Source organism: Crocuta crocuta, unplaced genomic scaffold (assembly GCF_008692635.1).
Source record: "Crocuta crocuta isolate KB4526 unplaced genomic scaffold, BGI_CrCroc_1.0 scaffold367, whole genome shotgun sequence".
Classification (NCBI taxonomy): domain Eukaryota; kingdom Metazoa; phylum Chordata; class Mammalia; order Carnivora; family Hyaenidae; genus Crocuta; species Crocuta crocuta.
The window spans coordinates 4,714,982-4,731,140 of record NW_027527936.1 but is presented as its reverse complement, the minus strand read 5'-3'; the positions used below and the strand labels follow the sequence as shown (position 1 = coordinate 4,731,140).

Genomic DNA, 16,159 nt, shown 5'->3' with positions numbered 1-16,159 from the left:
ATTTGCTATCAAACTAAAATCTAGTGAATTGGCTGAAACTAATGTTACACTATATGTTCACTAACTGGAATTTAAATAAAAACTTGAAACAAAAAAATAAAATAAAATCCATTGAATGGGGCTAGGTAGTTTTGTTATTTACCAAATTTTATATCCATGGATGGCCTACTAGCATTTTGTGCATAGTTGCTTAATATCAATCACATCAGTGGTAAGTGGCAGTATCAGAACTTTATTTTTTTTTTAAATGTTTTATTTATTTCTAGGAGAGAGAGAGAGACAGCGTGAGCAGGGGAGGGTCAGAGAGAGAGGGAGTCACAGACTGAAACAGGCTCCAGGCTCTGAGCTGACAGTCAGCACAGAGTCCGACGCGGGGCTCGAACCCACGAACTGCGAGATCATGACCTAAGCGAAAGTCAGATGCTCAACTGACTAAGCCACTCAGAACTTTAACCTGTGCTTTCTGACTCCATAGTCTGGGCCTTCTTTTTCCTTCTTTGTTGAATTTAGGGGTTTTTTTTATCAAAGTTTTATATACTCATAATTTAAAGACTGATAGAATTGTTCAAGTTATATTATAATAAATAGCAGTCCTTCACCCTGTCTGTTCTCACCTTACTCAGAGGCAGCCACTTTCAACATTTTTAGCTAACTTTTTTCACATTTTTAAACAATATTTTATTATTTTATTTTATTTTATTTTATTTTACTTTATTTTATTTCTCTCAGTTTCAGATTCTTGAAGATACCTCTCTTAGAGCTTTTCTGGGGAACTACCATTTTAGGTTCACATTTCACTTTCATATTTTGAATCTCATTATTTTCCTCTTTCTCAGTTTATTTTATTTATTTATTTATTTACTTACTTACTTATTTATTTATTTATTTATTTATTGAGAGAAAGAGAGCAAGGGGAGGGAGACAGAGGATCTGAAGCAGACTCTGTGCTGACAGCAGAGAGCCCAGGGTGGGGCTCAATCTCATGAACCGTGAGATCATGACCTGAGCCAAAGTCAGATGCTTAACTGTCTGAGCCACCCAGGTCCCTTTATTTTATTTTATTTTGACCTCTTTCTTAGTTTATATTCACTTTTTTGTGAAACATATCCTCTTGTAGCCTCCTCAGATGGGGTTTGTGAAAAATAAATTTTTGAGCTTTTGCATGTCTTTTTTTTGTCCTCATAGCTGTTTGATATTTTGTGCAGAAGATTTGAATAAACATTTTTCTTTTCTTTTTTTTAAGTTTATTCATTTATTTTGAGAGAGAAGAGAGCATGAGCATGAGAGAGGCAGAGAGAGAGGGAAAGAATCCTAAGCAGACTCCACACACTTAGCATGGACCTGATGCAGGGCTCCATCACTCGAACCATGAGATCATGACCTAAGCCAAAATCAAGAGCCAGATGCTTAAGCGACTGAGCCACCCAGGCGTCCCTGAATAGACATTTTTCTAAAGAAGACATACAGAGGACCAATAGGTACATAAAAAGATGCTTTACATCATTAATCATCAGGGAAATACAAACCACAATGTGATACTACCTCATACCTGTTAGAATGGCTATTACCAAAAAGACTAGAAATAACAAGTGTTGGTGAGGATATGTAGAAAAGGGAACCCTCATGCACTGTTGGTAGGAATGTAAATTGATACAGGCATTTTGGAAAAGAGTATGGAGGTTCTCAAAAAATTAAAAATAGAACTACCATATGATCCAGTAATTTTAAATATTTTTCAAAAACAAAAAATAAAAACACTAATTCAAAAAGATATATGTGCCCCCTTGTTCTTTGCAATATTATTTATAGTAATCAAGATATGGAAACAAACCTAAGTGTCCTTCAGTACATGAATGGGTAAAGAAATTATGTATATATACACAATGGAATATCATTCAGCCATAAAAATAATGAAATCTTGGCATTTGTAACAAATGGATGGACCTCAAGGATATTACGTGAAGTGAAATAAATCAGAGAAATACAGATACCATATGATCTCTTTTATATGTGTAATCTAAACAAATCTCTTTTTAATTAAGCTCACAGATACAGAGAACAGATTGGTGCTTTCCAGAGGTGGATGGTAGAAATAGGCAAAATGCTTTTGTTTTGTTTTGTTTTAGTTTCAATAAATTGATTTTTTTTTTTTTAATGTAAAGCTAAACACTGCAAAAAAAATGCAGCAAGAAGGATGTAATCTGCTCATGATTCTTTAGGTTGGCAGTTTGGTCTGCTGTAACTGAATGTCTCATCTCTCTGTTCAAATGGTGTCAGCTAGTGTATTAGTTATCTGTTGCTGCTAGTATATGTTATCTATGTTATCTATTGCTACATAACAAATTACAATAAACTTAACATCTTAAAATGATAGTGTGCGTCAGGAGTCCAGCATTACTTTCCGAGTCTTTCAGAAAGCTGAAATCAAGGTGTCATTCAGAGTTGAGGTCTCATCTGAAGGCTCAGCTAGGAAAAAATTTGCTTTTGAGCTCTCTTGTTTGTTGGCAGAATTTCAGTTTCCTAAGGACTGTTAGACTGAAAGCCTCAGTTTCTACCTGGTGGTTGGCCAGAGGCTGCCCTCGTTTCTTTATCACTTGGGCCTCTTCAACATAACAATTTGCTTCGCCAAAGCCAGCAAGGAAGAGAATCTCCTAACAAGACAGAAATTACAAAGTTATGTAACTGAATCACAAAAGTAATATCTCATCACTTTTGCCACATTTTGTTGGTTAGAAGCAAGTTGCTAGCCAGCCTGTACTCAGTGGGAGGGGATACAGAAGTTGTGTGATTACCAAGAGGCAATTAACATTCTTAGATGCTGCCTACCACAGTTGGGCACACTAATATGTCTAGGGCCTAAGCTGTGATAGTTGACTTTCTGTTTCATCCAGTCTGTTGCCATACTGGAGGCCCAAGCTTGTTTATATAACAGCAGCAGGTTCTAAAAGAGTAAGAGAAGAGGCACCTGGTTGGCTCAGTTGGTTGAGCATCTGACTATTGATTTCGGTTCAGGTCATGATCCCAGCATTGTGGGATTAAACCACATTAGGCTCTACACTCAGCATGGAGCCCATGTGGGATTCTCTCTCTCTTTCCTTCTCTAAAAAAAAGAGAGAGAGAGAGAGAGAAGAAGCTACAAACAAAGTCTCCTGCAGCTAAGCTTCGACTCAGACTGTGTCATTCCATTGCACTCTGTTAAAGCTAGTTGCTAGGCCAGCCTAGATATAAAGGATGGAGAACTAGACCTTATCTCTTTTTCTCCTTCACAGGAGAAAAGCACTTCTTTTCCTTCACTTCTTTTTATTATGGTAAAATACATGAAAAATTTACCAACCTTTTTAGGTGTACAGTCCAGAGGTATTTTTTTAAAGATTTATTTAAAATTTTTTTGTTTTACTTATTTTTGAGACAGAGAGAGACAGAGCACGAGTGGGTGAGGGGCAGAGAGAAAGGGAGACACAGAATCTGAAACAGGCTCCAGGCTCTGAGCTATCAGCACAGAACACAATGTGGGGCTCGAACCCATGAGCTATGAGATCATGACCTGAGCTGAAGTCAGATGCTTAACTGACTGAGCCACCCAGGTGCCCCTCTTTTTTTTTTTTTTTTTTTTTTATTGTTTATTTTATTTTTGAGAGAGAGAGAATGAGCAGAGGGGCAGAGGGTGGGAGCAGAGAGAGGAGAGGACAGAGGATCTGAAGCAGGCTCTATGCTGACAGTAGCAGAGTGTCCGTTGCGGGGCTCAAACTTGTGAATTGTGAGATCGTGACCTGAGTTGAAGTCAGACATTCAACCGACTGAGCCACTCAGGTGCCCCATATACTTTCTGTCTCTATGATTTTAACTACTTTAAGTGCCATATATACGTGGAATCATACAGTATTTGTCTTTTTGTCACTGGCTCATTTCATAAAGGACAATGCCCTCAAGGTTCATTCATGCTTAGCATATTGGAAGATTTCCTTCATTTTTAAGGCTGAATAATATTCTCTTATATGTATATGTTACATTTTGTTTATACATTACTCCATCAGTGGACACTTGGGTTGTTTTCACATTTTTGCTACTGTGAACAATGCTGTTATGAACAATGGTGTACACACTATCTCTGTGAGACCCTGCTTTCAGTTCTTTTGGGTGATACACCCAGATGTGGAATTGCTGAACCATGCGGTAATTCTATTTTTTAAAATTTTTTGAGGAACCGCCATACTATTTTCCACTGTGGCTATACCGTTTTACATTCTAGACCTTACCTCTTGAAGAAGTACAACAAATTTGTAACCCTTTTAATTCTGCTATATATTTTTTTAGTTTTTACTTGCTAATATTTTATTTAAGATCCTTGTATTTACATAATAAATGAATATGCCTATAATTTTCTTTTCTCGTCATATCTTTCTCTGGTCTTGGTATCAGGATCATGCTCGCCTCATAAAACGTGTTGGAATTCCCTACCATAAACATATCACAAGGGAGGTGCACAAGTATATTTATTAGTTGAATGAATGAATGGATAAGTAAAATGACTGTAGAGGAGACAGAAGTGTCAGATAAGTAAAAATCAACTAGAAAAAAATATGAATAGTTGCCAGAATTTTGTTTAATTTCTATTCATAGCTTTAACTGCTTTCTTAACCTTATTTTTGTAGTCTTCTTAGGATGGACATTTTGATGTTACATTCTCTGCTCCCAAAGTAGAATTTACTTTGTTAAAACAGAACATAAAGAAACAAGTTCCTATAATTTGTAGTGTATTCTGAGATCCCAGTTACTATGGGAGCTTCAAGGAAGCAAATACAAGGAGGGGCCCCTGAGAGTGAGGCATGTGAGTAAAGAGCAACATAACTGAAGCATGGACTTAGAAATCACTGCTCCCAGGACATTCAATAATTCGAGGCTGTGTAAGGCTGAAGAACTTGGATAGAGTAAGCACTCCAAATTATATCCAAAAATAACATCTCTGTGTTTCTTTTTAAAATATTGGCTCATAATCAGACTGTTGCAGACCTTTATATTCTCGAGTTTCCATGTAATAGATGAACTGATATATGTCATATCTGCTGTGTGGCATTTGAAATTCTCTGCAAAATTTGCTTCAGTTGAAATTCTCTGTGAAACTTACCCTCAAGTTGGCATTCTTTGCCCTTCCTTCTTTGGAGTTCACTAATCTTGGTTATTGAAAACAACAACATATAACCAATTTTTTTAAAGTTCCTTTAGTTATTTAAGTAATCTCTGTACCTAGCGTGGGACTCAAACTTCTGACCCTGAGATCAAGAGTTACATGCTCTTCTGACTGAGCCAGCCAGGCACCCCAACATATGATTTTTTATGATAGTTTTTCCCTATTTGGATTCAGACACTACATGTGATAAGAGGACCGGAAACCATCTCAAGGAATGAAGGCTTTCAAGCACCTGGGCTAAACACATTATACACTTGTAATACATTTGGTTCTAGGTTTATAGGCAGCTGTAGCCAACAGTGAATCATGTTCAGTTATATAGTAGCTCTTGTCTGTCAGTAGGAGACAGACAAATTCATCTTTAGAAATACTGTTTTTCTAGAGCCTAACTTTTTTCTTCTCCTTTCAAAGAGGTATTAAATCATTGCTTTATTATTGTGAGGATCAAATGAGAGCATGCGTTTTTTTTAAATTTTTTTAACTTAAAACATTTTATTTAATGTTTGGTTTAATAGCATTATTATGAGCTTTACAAATCTTAACTGCTCATAACAAGCCTGTGAGGTAGGTGCTATTATGATACCCATTTTGCAGATGAAGCTGAAGAAAAGAGAAGTTGAGTGTCTTGGTTAGGACATACAGCTAGTAAGTGGGATTTGTACCCAGGTGATCAGGCCTCAGAGGCTCTCTTCTTAATCATTATGCTATGCTGCCTCTATGTGAAAATGCTTTTGTAAGCTATAGATACTCCTCAGATTTTAGTAGGATATTTTATTAAGTGCCTGACACTGTACTAGATGTTAAAGGAGATATAAAGGAATCCTAAGCCTGCCTTTGAAGAATTTATTATCTGGTTGGCGGAAAGAAATCTAACACAGAAAACAGCAATAATATGACAGCCTGTAAAATCACTGTTTACCAAAGAACCGTCCACATCTAGTAAAAATTCACCTTATTTTCTTTGAATGATCTGTCATACAGAATAATAAAATCTGATGTATAATAGATATATAGTTAATGTTGATTGTACATGTCTGTAAATAATATTTTTCCCATTTCCACAGTGAGCAGACCTAGGGTATTATTTGCAGAGAAAGGATTCCTTTTTTCTGTGCCATGTAGTGAGTTTTTGGTTCATCCACATATTCAGCTTTTTATTATTAATCGTTATTTATTTATTGTTGACAAAGAAAAATTATGTGTAATTAAAGTATACATTGAGGGGCATCTTGGGTGGCTCAGTCAGTAGTGTCCAACTTCGGCTCAGGTTATGATCTCACGGTTCGTGGGTTCGAGCCCCGCGTTGGGCTCTGTGCTAACACCTAGCTCAAAGCCTGGAGCCTGTTTCAGATTCTGTGTCTGTGTCTCCCTCTCTCTCTGACCCTCCCTTGCTCACGCGGTCTCTCTCTCTCAGAAATAAATAAAACATTTAAAAAATTAGAAATAAAATAAAGTATACATTGATGTTTTGATGATAATAGACACAATTGTGAAATGATCACAAATTAACATATCTATCACTCCTTCACTCTTAGTTTTTGAGATAATTTCACACTTACAGAATGATTACAAGACTAGTACAAAGAACTTACATATCCTTTACCGAAATTCCCCAAATGTTAACATTTGTTCTATCATTCTATCTCTCTTATGATATACTTTAAATGTATGATGAGTGGGCGCCTGGGTGGCTCAGTCGGTTAAGCGTCCAGCTTTGGCTCAGATCATTACCTCACGGTTCGTGGGTTTGAGCCCCGTGTCAGGCTCTGTGCTGACAGCTAGCTCAGAGCCTGGAGCCTATCTCAGATTCTGTGTCTCCCTCTCTCTCTGACCCTCTCCTGCTCGTGCTGTCTCTGTCTCAGAAATAAACAAACATTAAGAAAAAAATTTTTTAAATAAAAAATAAATGTATGATATGTATACACAATATAGTACATATACTATTACTGTTTTTCTGAGCTATTTGAGAATAAGTTGCAGACATGATTCCCTTTGCTTTTAAATACATCAGTGTGTATCCTGCTCTCCACTTCTCAGCGCTGCCCAAAAAGGAAATAGCATTGCTCTAATACTTTAATCTATAGACCTTATTGAAACTTCACCAGTTAACCTAATAGTATCCTTTAGAACAGTACAAAACATTTTGACTACCCATGTTTTAAACACTGTGATAAGTTTGTCCTATATAACAATCCTGTATTCAGTTCCAAGAGAATTGTGAGCAGGTGCCCTGTCCCCCTGACTTAGTCATGCAGGCAGGGGCAAATGGCTTTGTTTGATTTTCTTTATTTTGTATGATTCAGTGGAGCAGCGTGACTTCATTGGAGTGGACAGCACAGGAAAGAGGCTGCTCTTCATGGCTAATGAAGCGGACTTGGATGAAGAGCTGGTCATTAAGGGATCCATCCTGCAGAAGTAAGCCCTAGGGTTTTTCTTTCTGGCAATTCTCCTTGTCTTAAAACAAAATAAAACCACCCAGTGGATGGGAAAGAGGGAATGAAAACTAGATTATACTGTGTGAAATTGACAAAAGTATGTGACTATTTTCCCATGAGACAGGATGAAGGCTTTTCTTCACCACATAAGCTTAGCTTTTCCCTGTGTCTTTTCTTGCCAAGGTAGAGTCAAATCCTGCATAGCAGTAGAGCATAGCAGCTGTGGAGAAAACAGGGAACAAGGCTGTCTTTCTAATAGTTTTATAGACCTTCTTTTGCTTTTTTTTTTTTTTTAATGTGGTAAACACACATTTTAACCACTTTTAAGTGTGTGGTTTAGTAGTGTGAAACGTATTCACATTGTTGTGAAACAGACCTCCAAAACTTTTTCATCTTGCACATCTGAAGTTTTATATCCATTAAACAACAGCTTTTCTCTTTTTCCTGTCCCTTAGCTCTAGGTAATCACCATTTGACTTTCTGTTTCTATGAACTGGACTACTTTAAAAGTAGATACCTCAGATAATTGGAATTATACAGTACTTGTGTTTTTTCGACTGGCTTATTTCGCTTAGTATAATATCCTCAGGATTCATTCATGTTGTAGCATGTGTCAGAATTTCCTTCTTTTTTTAAAGCTACGTAATATTCCATCATGTATGTATGCCACATTTCTCAAATTTATTCCTTTGTCCACAGACATTTGGTTTGCTTCCACCTCTTCGCTATTGTGAATAAGCTGCATGAACATGTGTGCACATATTCCTTTGATATCCTGCTTTGAATTCTTCTGGATATACACCCAGAAGTGGGATTACTAGATTATATGAGTTATAGTTTTAATTTTTGGAGGAACCTCCATACTATTTTCTATAATGGCTGTACCATTTTACAATTGTACCAAAAGTATACACAGGTTCCAATTTCTCTACATCCTCACCAACACTTGCTGTTTTCTCTTTTTTGATAGTATCCATCCTAGTGGCTACAAATAGGCAAACCAGGCATATTTTCTNATTTGTATTTCCCTGATGAGGAGGGATGCTGAGCATCGTTTCATGTGTCTGTTGGCCATCTCAAACCAGGCATATTTTCTTGAATCAATATTGATTAAGTGCTTACCCAGCATGGACTTTTTCATCAGAAGCCACCATACTCAGAGCTTTACTGCCTCATACCAATAATAGGAATGTTTAAAAACCGTCTGGTGGGGCGCCTGGGTGGCTTAGTCGGTTAAGCGTCCGACTTTGGCTTAGGTCATGATCTCGCGGTTCGTGGGTTCGAGCCCCGCGTCGGGCTCTGTGCTGACTGCCAGCTCAGAGCCTGGAGCCTGTTTCGGAGTCTGTCACTCCCTCTCTCTCTGACCCTCCCCTGCTCATGCTGTCTCTCTCTCTCTCTCTCTCCTAAAAATAAATAAAAAACATTAAAAAAATAATAAAAAAATTAAAAAAATTAAAAAAACCGTCTGGAGCCTGGGTTGGTATTGCCATAGCTTGCTTGTCCCAGATTGCAATTCTCTGTTATTCTTGATTAAACCTATTTTTGCTATTTAAAAAAAAAAACACAACCACACGTTTGGAACCTGGACAAAATGAATGTGAGAGGAATAAATTGGAAAAGAAAAATGTCTTATTGATTTTGCCATCCAGGATAACAGAAGTAGGAGACATATTTCAAAGTATATATTTTAATGAAAATGAAATTAAATTCTAGCTCCAGCTAGCCCAATTACCCCAATGTATTAGAGCTCTGTATTAGAACTCTATTGTTGTCTATTCTGTAAAAATGGGTTTGATAATAATAAGAGGGCTGCTATGGGAAATAAAACTGGCAGAAATTTCAAAGGCAAAGTAGGATAATTAATAAAGTTTAAAAATTGAAGGTCAAGGAAAGGAACAAGATTCCGATGAAGAATAGCAAGGAATAAAGGTGGGTCCCAACTCCACCCTATCACTACTTCCCAGAAGCCATACTGATGCATAAATGAAATCCTGCAAATTCCCACTAAAAGCTCCAAAGCTGGAAAGAACCAAATCAAGCACATTTTATCTTCTTTTTTTAAGTACTTTTATCTTCCTCTGACTGAGAAGTAGTGGGAACAACTACTTGCAAATAAATGATGAAGCAGAGAAAATGAACAATGAGGCTGACTCTTTAACAGAAATGAAAGATCAAGCATAGAAATGAATAGGTGAAGTAATATGAAGCTGGAGACTATCCCTCTGTAGGAATGGAATCTAACCCTTAATCATGTGGAATGAAAGAAAAATCTTTAACAGAACCTCAGGAAAGAAAAATATGTGTTTTTTTTAAAGATTATTTCTACTTATTTTGAGAGAGCTATAGAGAACAAGCAGGGGAGGGGCAGAGAAAGAAAGAGGGAGACAGAATTCCAAGCAGGCTCTGCACTAACAGCACAGAGCACAACATGGGACTCAAACTCATGAACCATGAGATCATGACCTGGTCCACAGTCAAGAGTTGGACACTTAATTGACTGAGCTACCCATGCCCCCCAAAAAGAATATTTTAACAAAGATTCTGCAGCACCTTAGGTCTGTTCCCTCTGCCCTTTCTATACCTCTGGCTCACATCATTCCTTGAAGCCATAGAAAAATACACAGAATATAAAATAACCAGCACTACTGGGTATTTTCCCAAAGAAAACAAAAACAGTAATTTGAAAAGATATGTGCATTCCTTTGTTTATTACAGCATTATTTATAGTAGCCAAGATATGGAAGCAACCTGCCATCGATACATTGATGGATGAATGAATAAAGAAGATGTGGTAATATATACAGTGAAATATTAGCCATAAAAAAGAATGAGATCTTGCCATTTGCAACATGAGGATAAACCGACCTAGAAAGTATTATGCTGAGTGAAATAAGTCAGACAGAGAAAGGTAAATACCATATGATTTCACTTATTTGTGTAATCTAAAAAAAAAAAACCCAAAATTTTAAAAAGCAGAAACAGGTGCACCTGTCTGGTTCAGTTGGTGGAGCATTCAGCTCTTGAGCTGGAAGTTGTGAGTTTGAGCCCCACATTGAGTACAGAGATTACTTAAAAATAAAATATTTTGGGGGCACCTGTGTGACTCAGTCAGTTAAATGTCTGACTTCGGCTCAGGTCATGATCTCATGGTTCGTGAGTTTGAGCACCACATCGGGCTCTCCGCTATCAGCTCAGAGCCCGCTTCAGATCCTCTGTCCCCCTCTCTCTGCCCCCCCACAACTTAAATGTGCTCTCTCTGTCTCTCAAAAATAAACATTAAAAAATTTTTTTTTAATAAAGTCTTTTTCAAAAAAATGAAAATTAAAAAAATTCAAAGCAGAAACAGGCCCATAAATAAAATTAATAAACTGGTGGTTGCCACAGGGGAGGGGAGTAGGGAGTGGGTATAAAGAGGTGAAGGAGAGTGGGAGGTACTGGTTTCTAGTTATGGGATGAATAAGTCACAGGAATGAAAGGCTCAACATAGAGAATATAGTCATGGTATTATAATAGTGTTGTATGGTGACAGATGGTAGCTACACTTGTGGTCAGCATAGCATAACAGTATAGACTTGTCAAATCACTATATTGTACATACGAAACTAATGTAACAGTGTGTGTCACCTATACTTCAGTAAAAAAAAAAAAAAAGAAAGAAAAAAATTACCACCACTCACTTGGTAGTTGGTCTCAGGTACAGGAGGACGAAAAATAAGAACTCATCCATATCATATCAAAACAAATAAGCATGAACAAGACCAAAATAATTGCTATGTCAACTGTGCAGACTTACAGCAAGCAAAATGAAATCAAGAAAAATATTCTAAAAAGAACAAAAAAAGTATCCTGAAAAAAAGCATAATTCATTGAATAGAATTTCTTACTCCTGTACAACTGTACAACTAAAAAACAACTCATCAAAATGTGAATTTAATAAATAAAAGTTCAGTGATGAGATGGTAAAACAAAATGAGATAAAAGGCAGTATTGTAGAACTAAGAAAATAAATTGAAGACCAATTAAATTAGCAAAGAACAGAACAGATACCATTGAAAATCAAATTATTAACAGAAGAAAGCTTTGAGATATTCAGTAATTTCAGTGAAAATGATTAAAAATTATAGCGAATCTAATAGAAATAAAAGATAAAGATGACAATAAACTAATGTCTCTGAAATACAGAACTAAACATGGGACCAAAAGGTGTATTCAAAGATATAAGGACTTCTTGGTAAAGTAAAATGGATTTTAACATAAAATTAGAAGGGCTGAGTAAATATGAGGATTTCTGAAACCCCATTAAAACACAGGGATTTTAGAGAGGTGTAAATTCAGAAGTCTAAAGAAGATGGAAAAGGAAAGAGCAGAAGCAGTAAAGCAGGACAATTTAATACACTGAGAAAGCTGAATGCTAAGCCAGCAGTGGGAAAAGATGAACTGCACACTGATTTGCCCTACAAAACTCTTTAAAGAGTCAGGATTCAACGGCACCAAGTATATCTACAAGTGAAGCTAAAGGAATACTTGAAAATCTGTCCAAACTGTAGATTGATCCTCAGGTTACCTCCCCAAGACCTCACATCCCTAGCAAGAGACTAGAGATTTATTCTCAGAAGAAGGTAAAATAGAAGCTCTCTGGGTTGGGGCATCAGGCATAAATGAGGGATGGAGATACAATGCAAAAAGTGAGTAGTAAATGTATATCCTAAGGTCTTCAGCTTCTGTCTCCCAATTAGCTTCTAAATACTAGCAGCCAGGCTTGCACCTGTCAAGCAAGGACATTAGAGTATTCTTCTCTGTGGTAGCAGACAGTCCAAGAGGAGACCTAAAAGATACAGACATCAGGAAACTCCCAACAGAGAATCCACTTCTTGGATCATCCTACATTGAATTTCAAAGTTGACAAAGCCTACCACGTGTTCAGCGCTCACAATGAGATTTTGTGTATGTGCGTGCCACTCTTAAATTTAGATAAAAAGAAATGGGGATTATGAGTTCTAGAGGCCAGAACAAATAAACAGGGAAAAAAAGCCCAACAAGTTAGCCGAAAAAAAGACCAACTGNGGAGGAGGGCACTTGTGGGGATGAGCACTGGGTGTTATGGAAGCCAAATTGACAATAAACTTTAAGAAAAAAATTAGAAATAATAAATAAATAAATAAATAAATAAATAAATAAATAAATAAATAAACAAAATTAAAAAAAAAAAAAGACCAACTGAAATCTTAAGAGTTGGGGAGCCTGGGTGACTCAGTCAGTTGAACATCTGACTCTTGATTTCTGCTCGGGTCATGATTCCACGGTTGTGGTCATAGAGCCTGCTTGGGATTCTCATTCTCTCCTGTTGCTCCTCTTCCCCACTGGCACATATTCATATTCTCTCTCTCTCTCTCTCTCTCTCTCTCTCTCTCTCTCTCTCTCTCTGTCATAAATAGATAGATGGGTGGAGAGGGAGAGAGGGCACATGGCTCAGTAGGTTAAGCATCTGACTTGATTTCAGCCTGTGTCATGATCTTGCAGTTCATGAGTTTGAGCCCCTCATCAGGCTCTAGGCTGACAGTGCAGAGCCTGCTTGGGATTCTGTATCTCCTTCTCTCTGCCCCTTCCCCCCTTGCACTCTCTATTTCAAAATAAATAAACTTTAAAAATTTTAAATAAATATATTTTTCAGAGAGAAAAACACTTCAAAAAAGAACATTACTCAGAAAGATTTATTAATATTTGAGCATCTGAGTACCACTATTCTGGGAGTTAGGAATACATCAGTGAACAAAACACACCAAAATCCTTGCCCTCGTTGAGAGATGAGAGAATACTGCATTCATGCCCGCAAAAGTAGAATTCTGTATTAAAAAGGGAACATTTAGTGTCACAAAAATAGAAACATAGATCAATGGAACAAAATAGAGCCCAGAAATAAGACCATGGTTTATATGGTCAATTAATCTATGACAAAGGAGGCAAGGATATACAATGGGAAAAAGACTCTCTCTTCAACAAATGGTGCTACGAAAACTGGACAGCTACATACACATAAGAATGAAACTGGACCACTCTCCAACACCACACACAAAAATAAACTCAAAATGGATTAAAGACCTAAATGTGAAACCTGAAACCATAAAATTTCTAGAAGAGAACATAGGCAGTAATTTCTCCAACATTGGCCATAGCAACATTTTTCTACATATGTCTCCTAAGGCAAGGGAAACAAAAGCAAAAATAAACTATTGGGACTACATTAAAACAAAAACCTTTTCCACAGGGAAAGAAACCATCAACAAAACAAAAAGGCAACCCACTGAATGGGAGAAGATATTTGCAAACAATACATCCCATAAGATGTTGCTATCCAAAATATATAAAGAACTTATATGACTTAACACCAAAAAAGAAAAATCTGATTTGGGGTGTCTTGGGTGGCTTAGTCAGTTAAACGTCCAGTTTTGGTTCAGGTGGTAATCTCATGGTTCATGGGTTTGAGCCCCACGTAGGGCTCTGTGCTGATAGCTCAGAGCCTGGAGCCTGTTTCAGATTCTGTGTCTCCCTCTCTCTCTGCCCCTCCCCCACTCATGCTCTGTCTCTCTCTCAAAAATAAAACATTTATATATATAAGTGTATGTGTAACACATATGTATACACACATGTGTGTGTATGTAGGCAGAGGACCTGAATAGACATTTTTCCAAAGAAGATGTAGAGATGGCCAACAGACACATGAAAAGATGTTCAACATCACTAATGATCAGGAAAATGCAAATCAAAACCACAGTGAGATACCACTTCATAGCTGTGAGAATAGCTAAAAATAAAAAAGACAAGAAACAACAAGTGTTGGTGAGGATGTGAAGAAAAAGGAACCCTCATCCATTGTTGGTGAGGATGTGAAGAAAAAGGAACCCTCATCCATTATTGGTGAGGATGTAAATTGGTACAGCCACTGTGGAAAACAGTATGGAAGTTCCTCAAAAAATTAAAAATAGAAAGACCATATGACCCAATAATTCCACTATTGAGTATTTATCCAAAGAAAATGAAAACACTAATTTCAAAAGATATATGCATCCCTGTATTTATTGCAGCATTATTTACAGTAGCCAAAGATATAGAAGAAACTTACATGTCCATCTATAGGTGAATGGATAAAGAAGTTGTGGTGTACACACACACACACACACACACACACACACACACAGACTATTATACAGCCAAAAAAAAGACAAGATCTTGCCATTTGTGACAACATGAATGGACCTAGAGGGTATTATGCTAAGTGAAATAAGACTGAGAAAGACAGATACCATATGATTTTACTTACATGTGAAATCAAAAAAACAAATGAATAAGCAAACAAAAAGCAGAATCAGACCTATAAATACAAACTGATGGTTGCCAGAGGAAAAAAGTGAGGGGATGGGCAAAATGGATGAAAGGGAATGGGAGATGCAGGCTTCCAGTTAATGGACTCAATAAATCACAAGAATAAAGGGCACAGCTTAGGAAATATAGTCAGTGATATTGTAATAGTGTTTTATGGTGAGAGATGGTAGCTACATGCTTGTGATGAGAATAGCATAATATAGAGATGTTGAATTACTATGTTGTGCACATGAAACTAACATAACATTGTGGTCAACTATACTCAAAACAGTTTTTTCAAGGGGAGCATTTAGAGGCACCTAGGTGGCTCAGTCAGTTAAGGGTCCAACTCTCTATTTCAGCTCAGGTCATGATCTCATGTTCGTGAGTTCAAGCTCCGTATCAAGCTCTGTATTGACAGTGTGGAGCCTGCTTGGGATTCTCTCTCTCCCTCTCTCTCTGCCCTGCTCCCCCACCAATAAACAAACTTAAAAAAAAAAAAAGAATAAAGGCAGCACTTAGAGAACAAGAAAGTGCTAATGCTAAAAATGAAAAACTTAATTTTGAAAAATGTTTCACAAAGTAGAATAAAACAACATATTGATAAAAAATAAAGAAATGATAAGTAAATTAAAGGAGCAACAAGAACATTTGAATATTAGTAGTTCCAGAAAGAGACAATAGAGAAAATGAAGGGGGAAGATATTATCAATGAAGTAATATACAAAACATTTTTCAGAACTAAAGGGACTGTGTTTCTAGACTGAAAGGAAACAGTGCACAGCAAAATGCATGAAAAGAAACTTACCAAGATTTTCATTATGAAATGTTATTAACACTGATATCAAAGAGAAGATTAAATAAGCTTCCAGATAGGAAGGGGGGTATCATACATAAAGGAATTAAAACAGCTTTGAACTTTGAACAGCAGCACTAGAAACGAAAACAACAGAAGAGAGCTTTCAAAATTCTTAAGTCTATATGTAGTCAAACTATCAATCAAGTGTGGAAGTAGAATAAGAATTTTACAAACATTTGCTTTCCAATCATCTGTTTTCAGAAAGCTACTAGAGAATATATAACACCAAAACTCTGGCATAAACTAAGAAAAAAGAAAGACGTAGGGTATAGGAAAAAGAATCCCTAAGATGATGATAAAGGGAGATTCCAGGGTAAC

The 16,159-nt window shown here is 36.8% G+C and overlaps 1 protein-coding gene across 1 annotated transcript in view; it reads left to right on the top strand.

Annotated features, from left to right (window-relative positions):
* EIF2B3 (eukaryotic translation initiation factor 2B subunit gamma) overlaps window positions 1-16,159 on the top strand; it is a 120,105-nt gene that overhangs the window by 39,992 nt on the left and 63,954 nt on the right. The window contains exon 5 of the mRNA XM_077752204.1: window positions 7,492-7,603. Coding sequence (XP_077608330.1) covers window positions 7,492-7,603 — 112 coding nt within the window. The remainder of the gene's footprint in view (window positions 1-7,491; window positions 7,604-16,159) is intronic.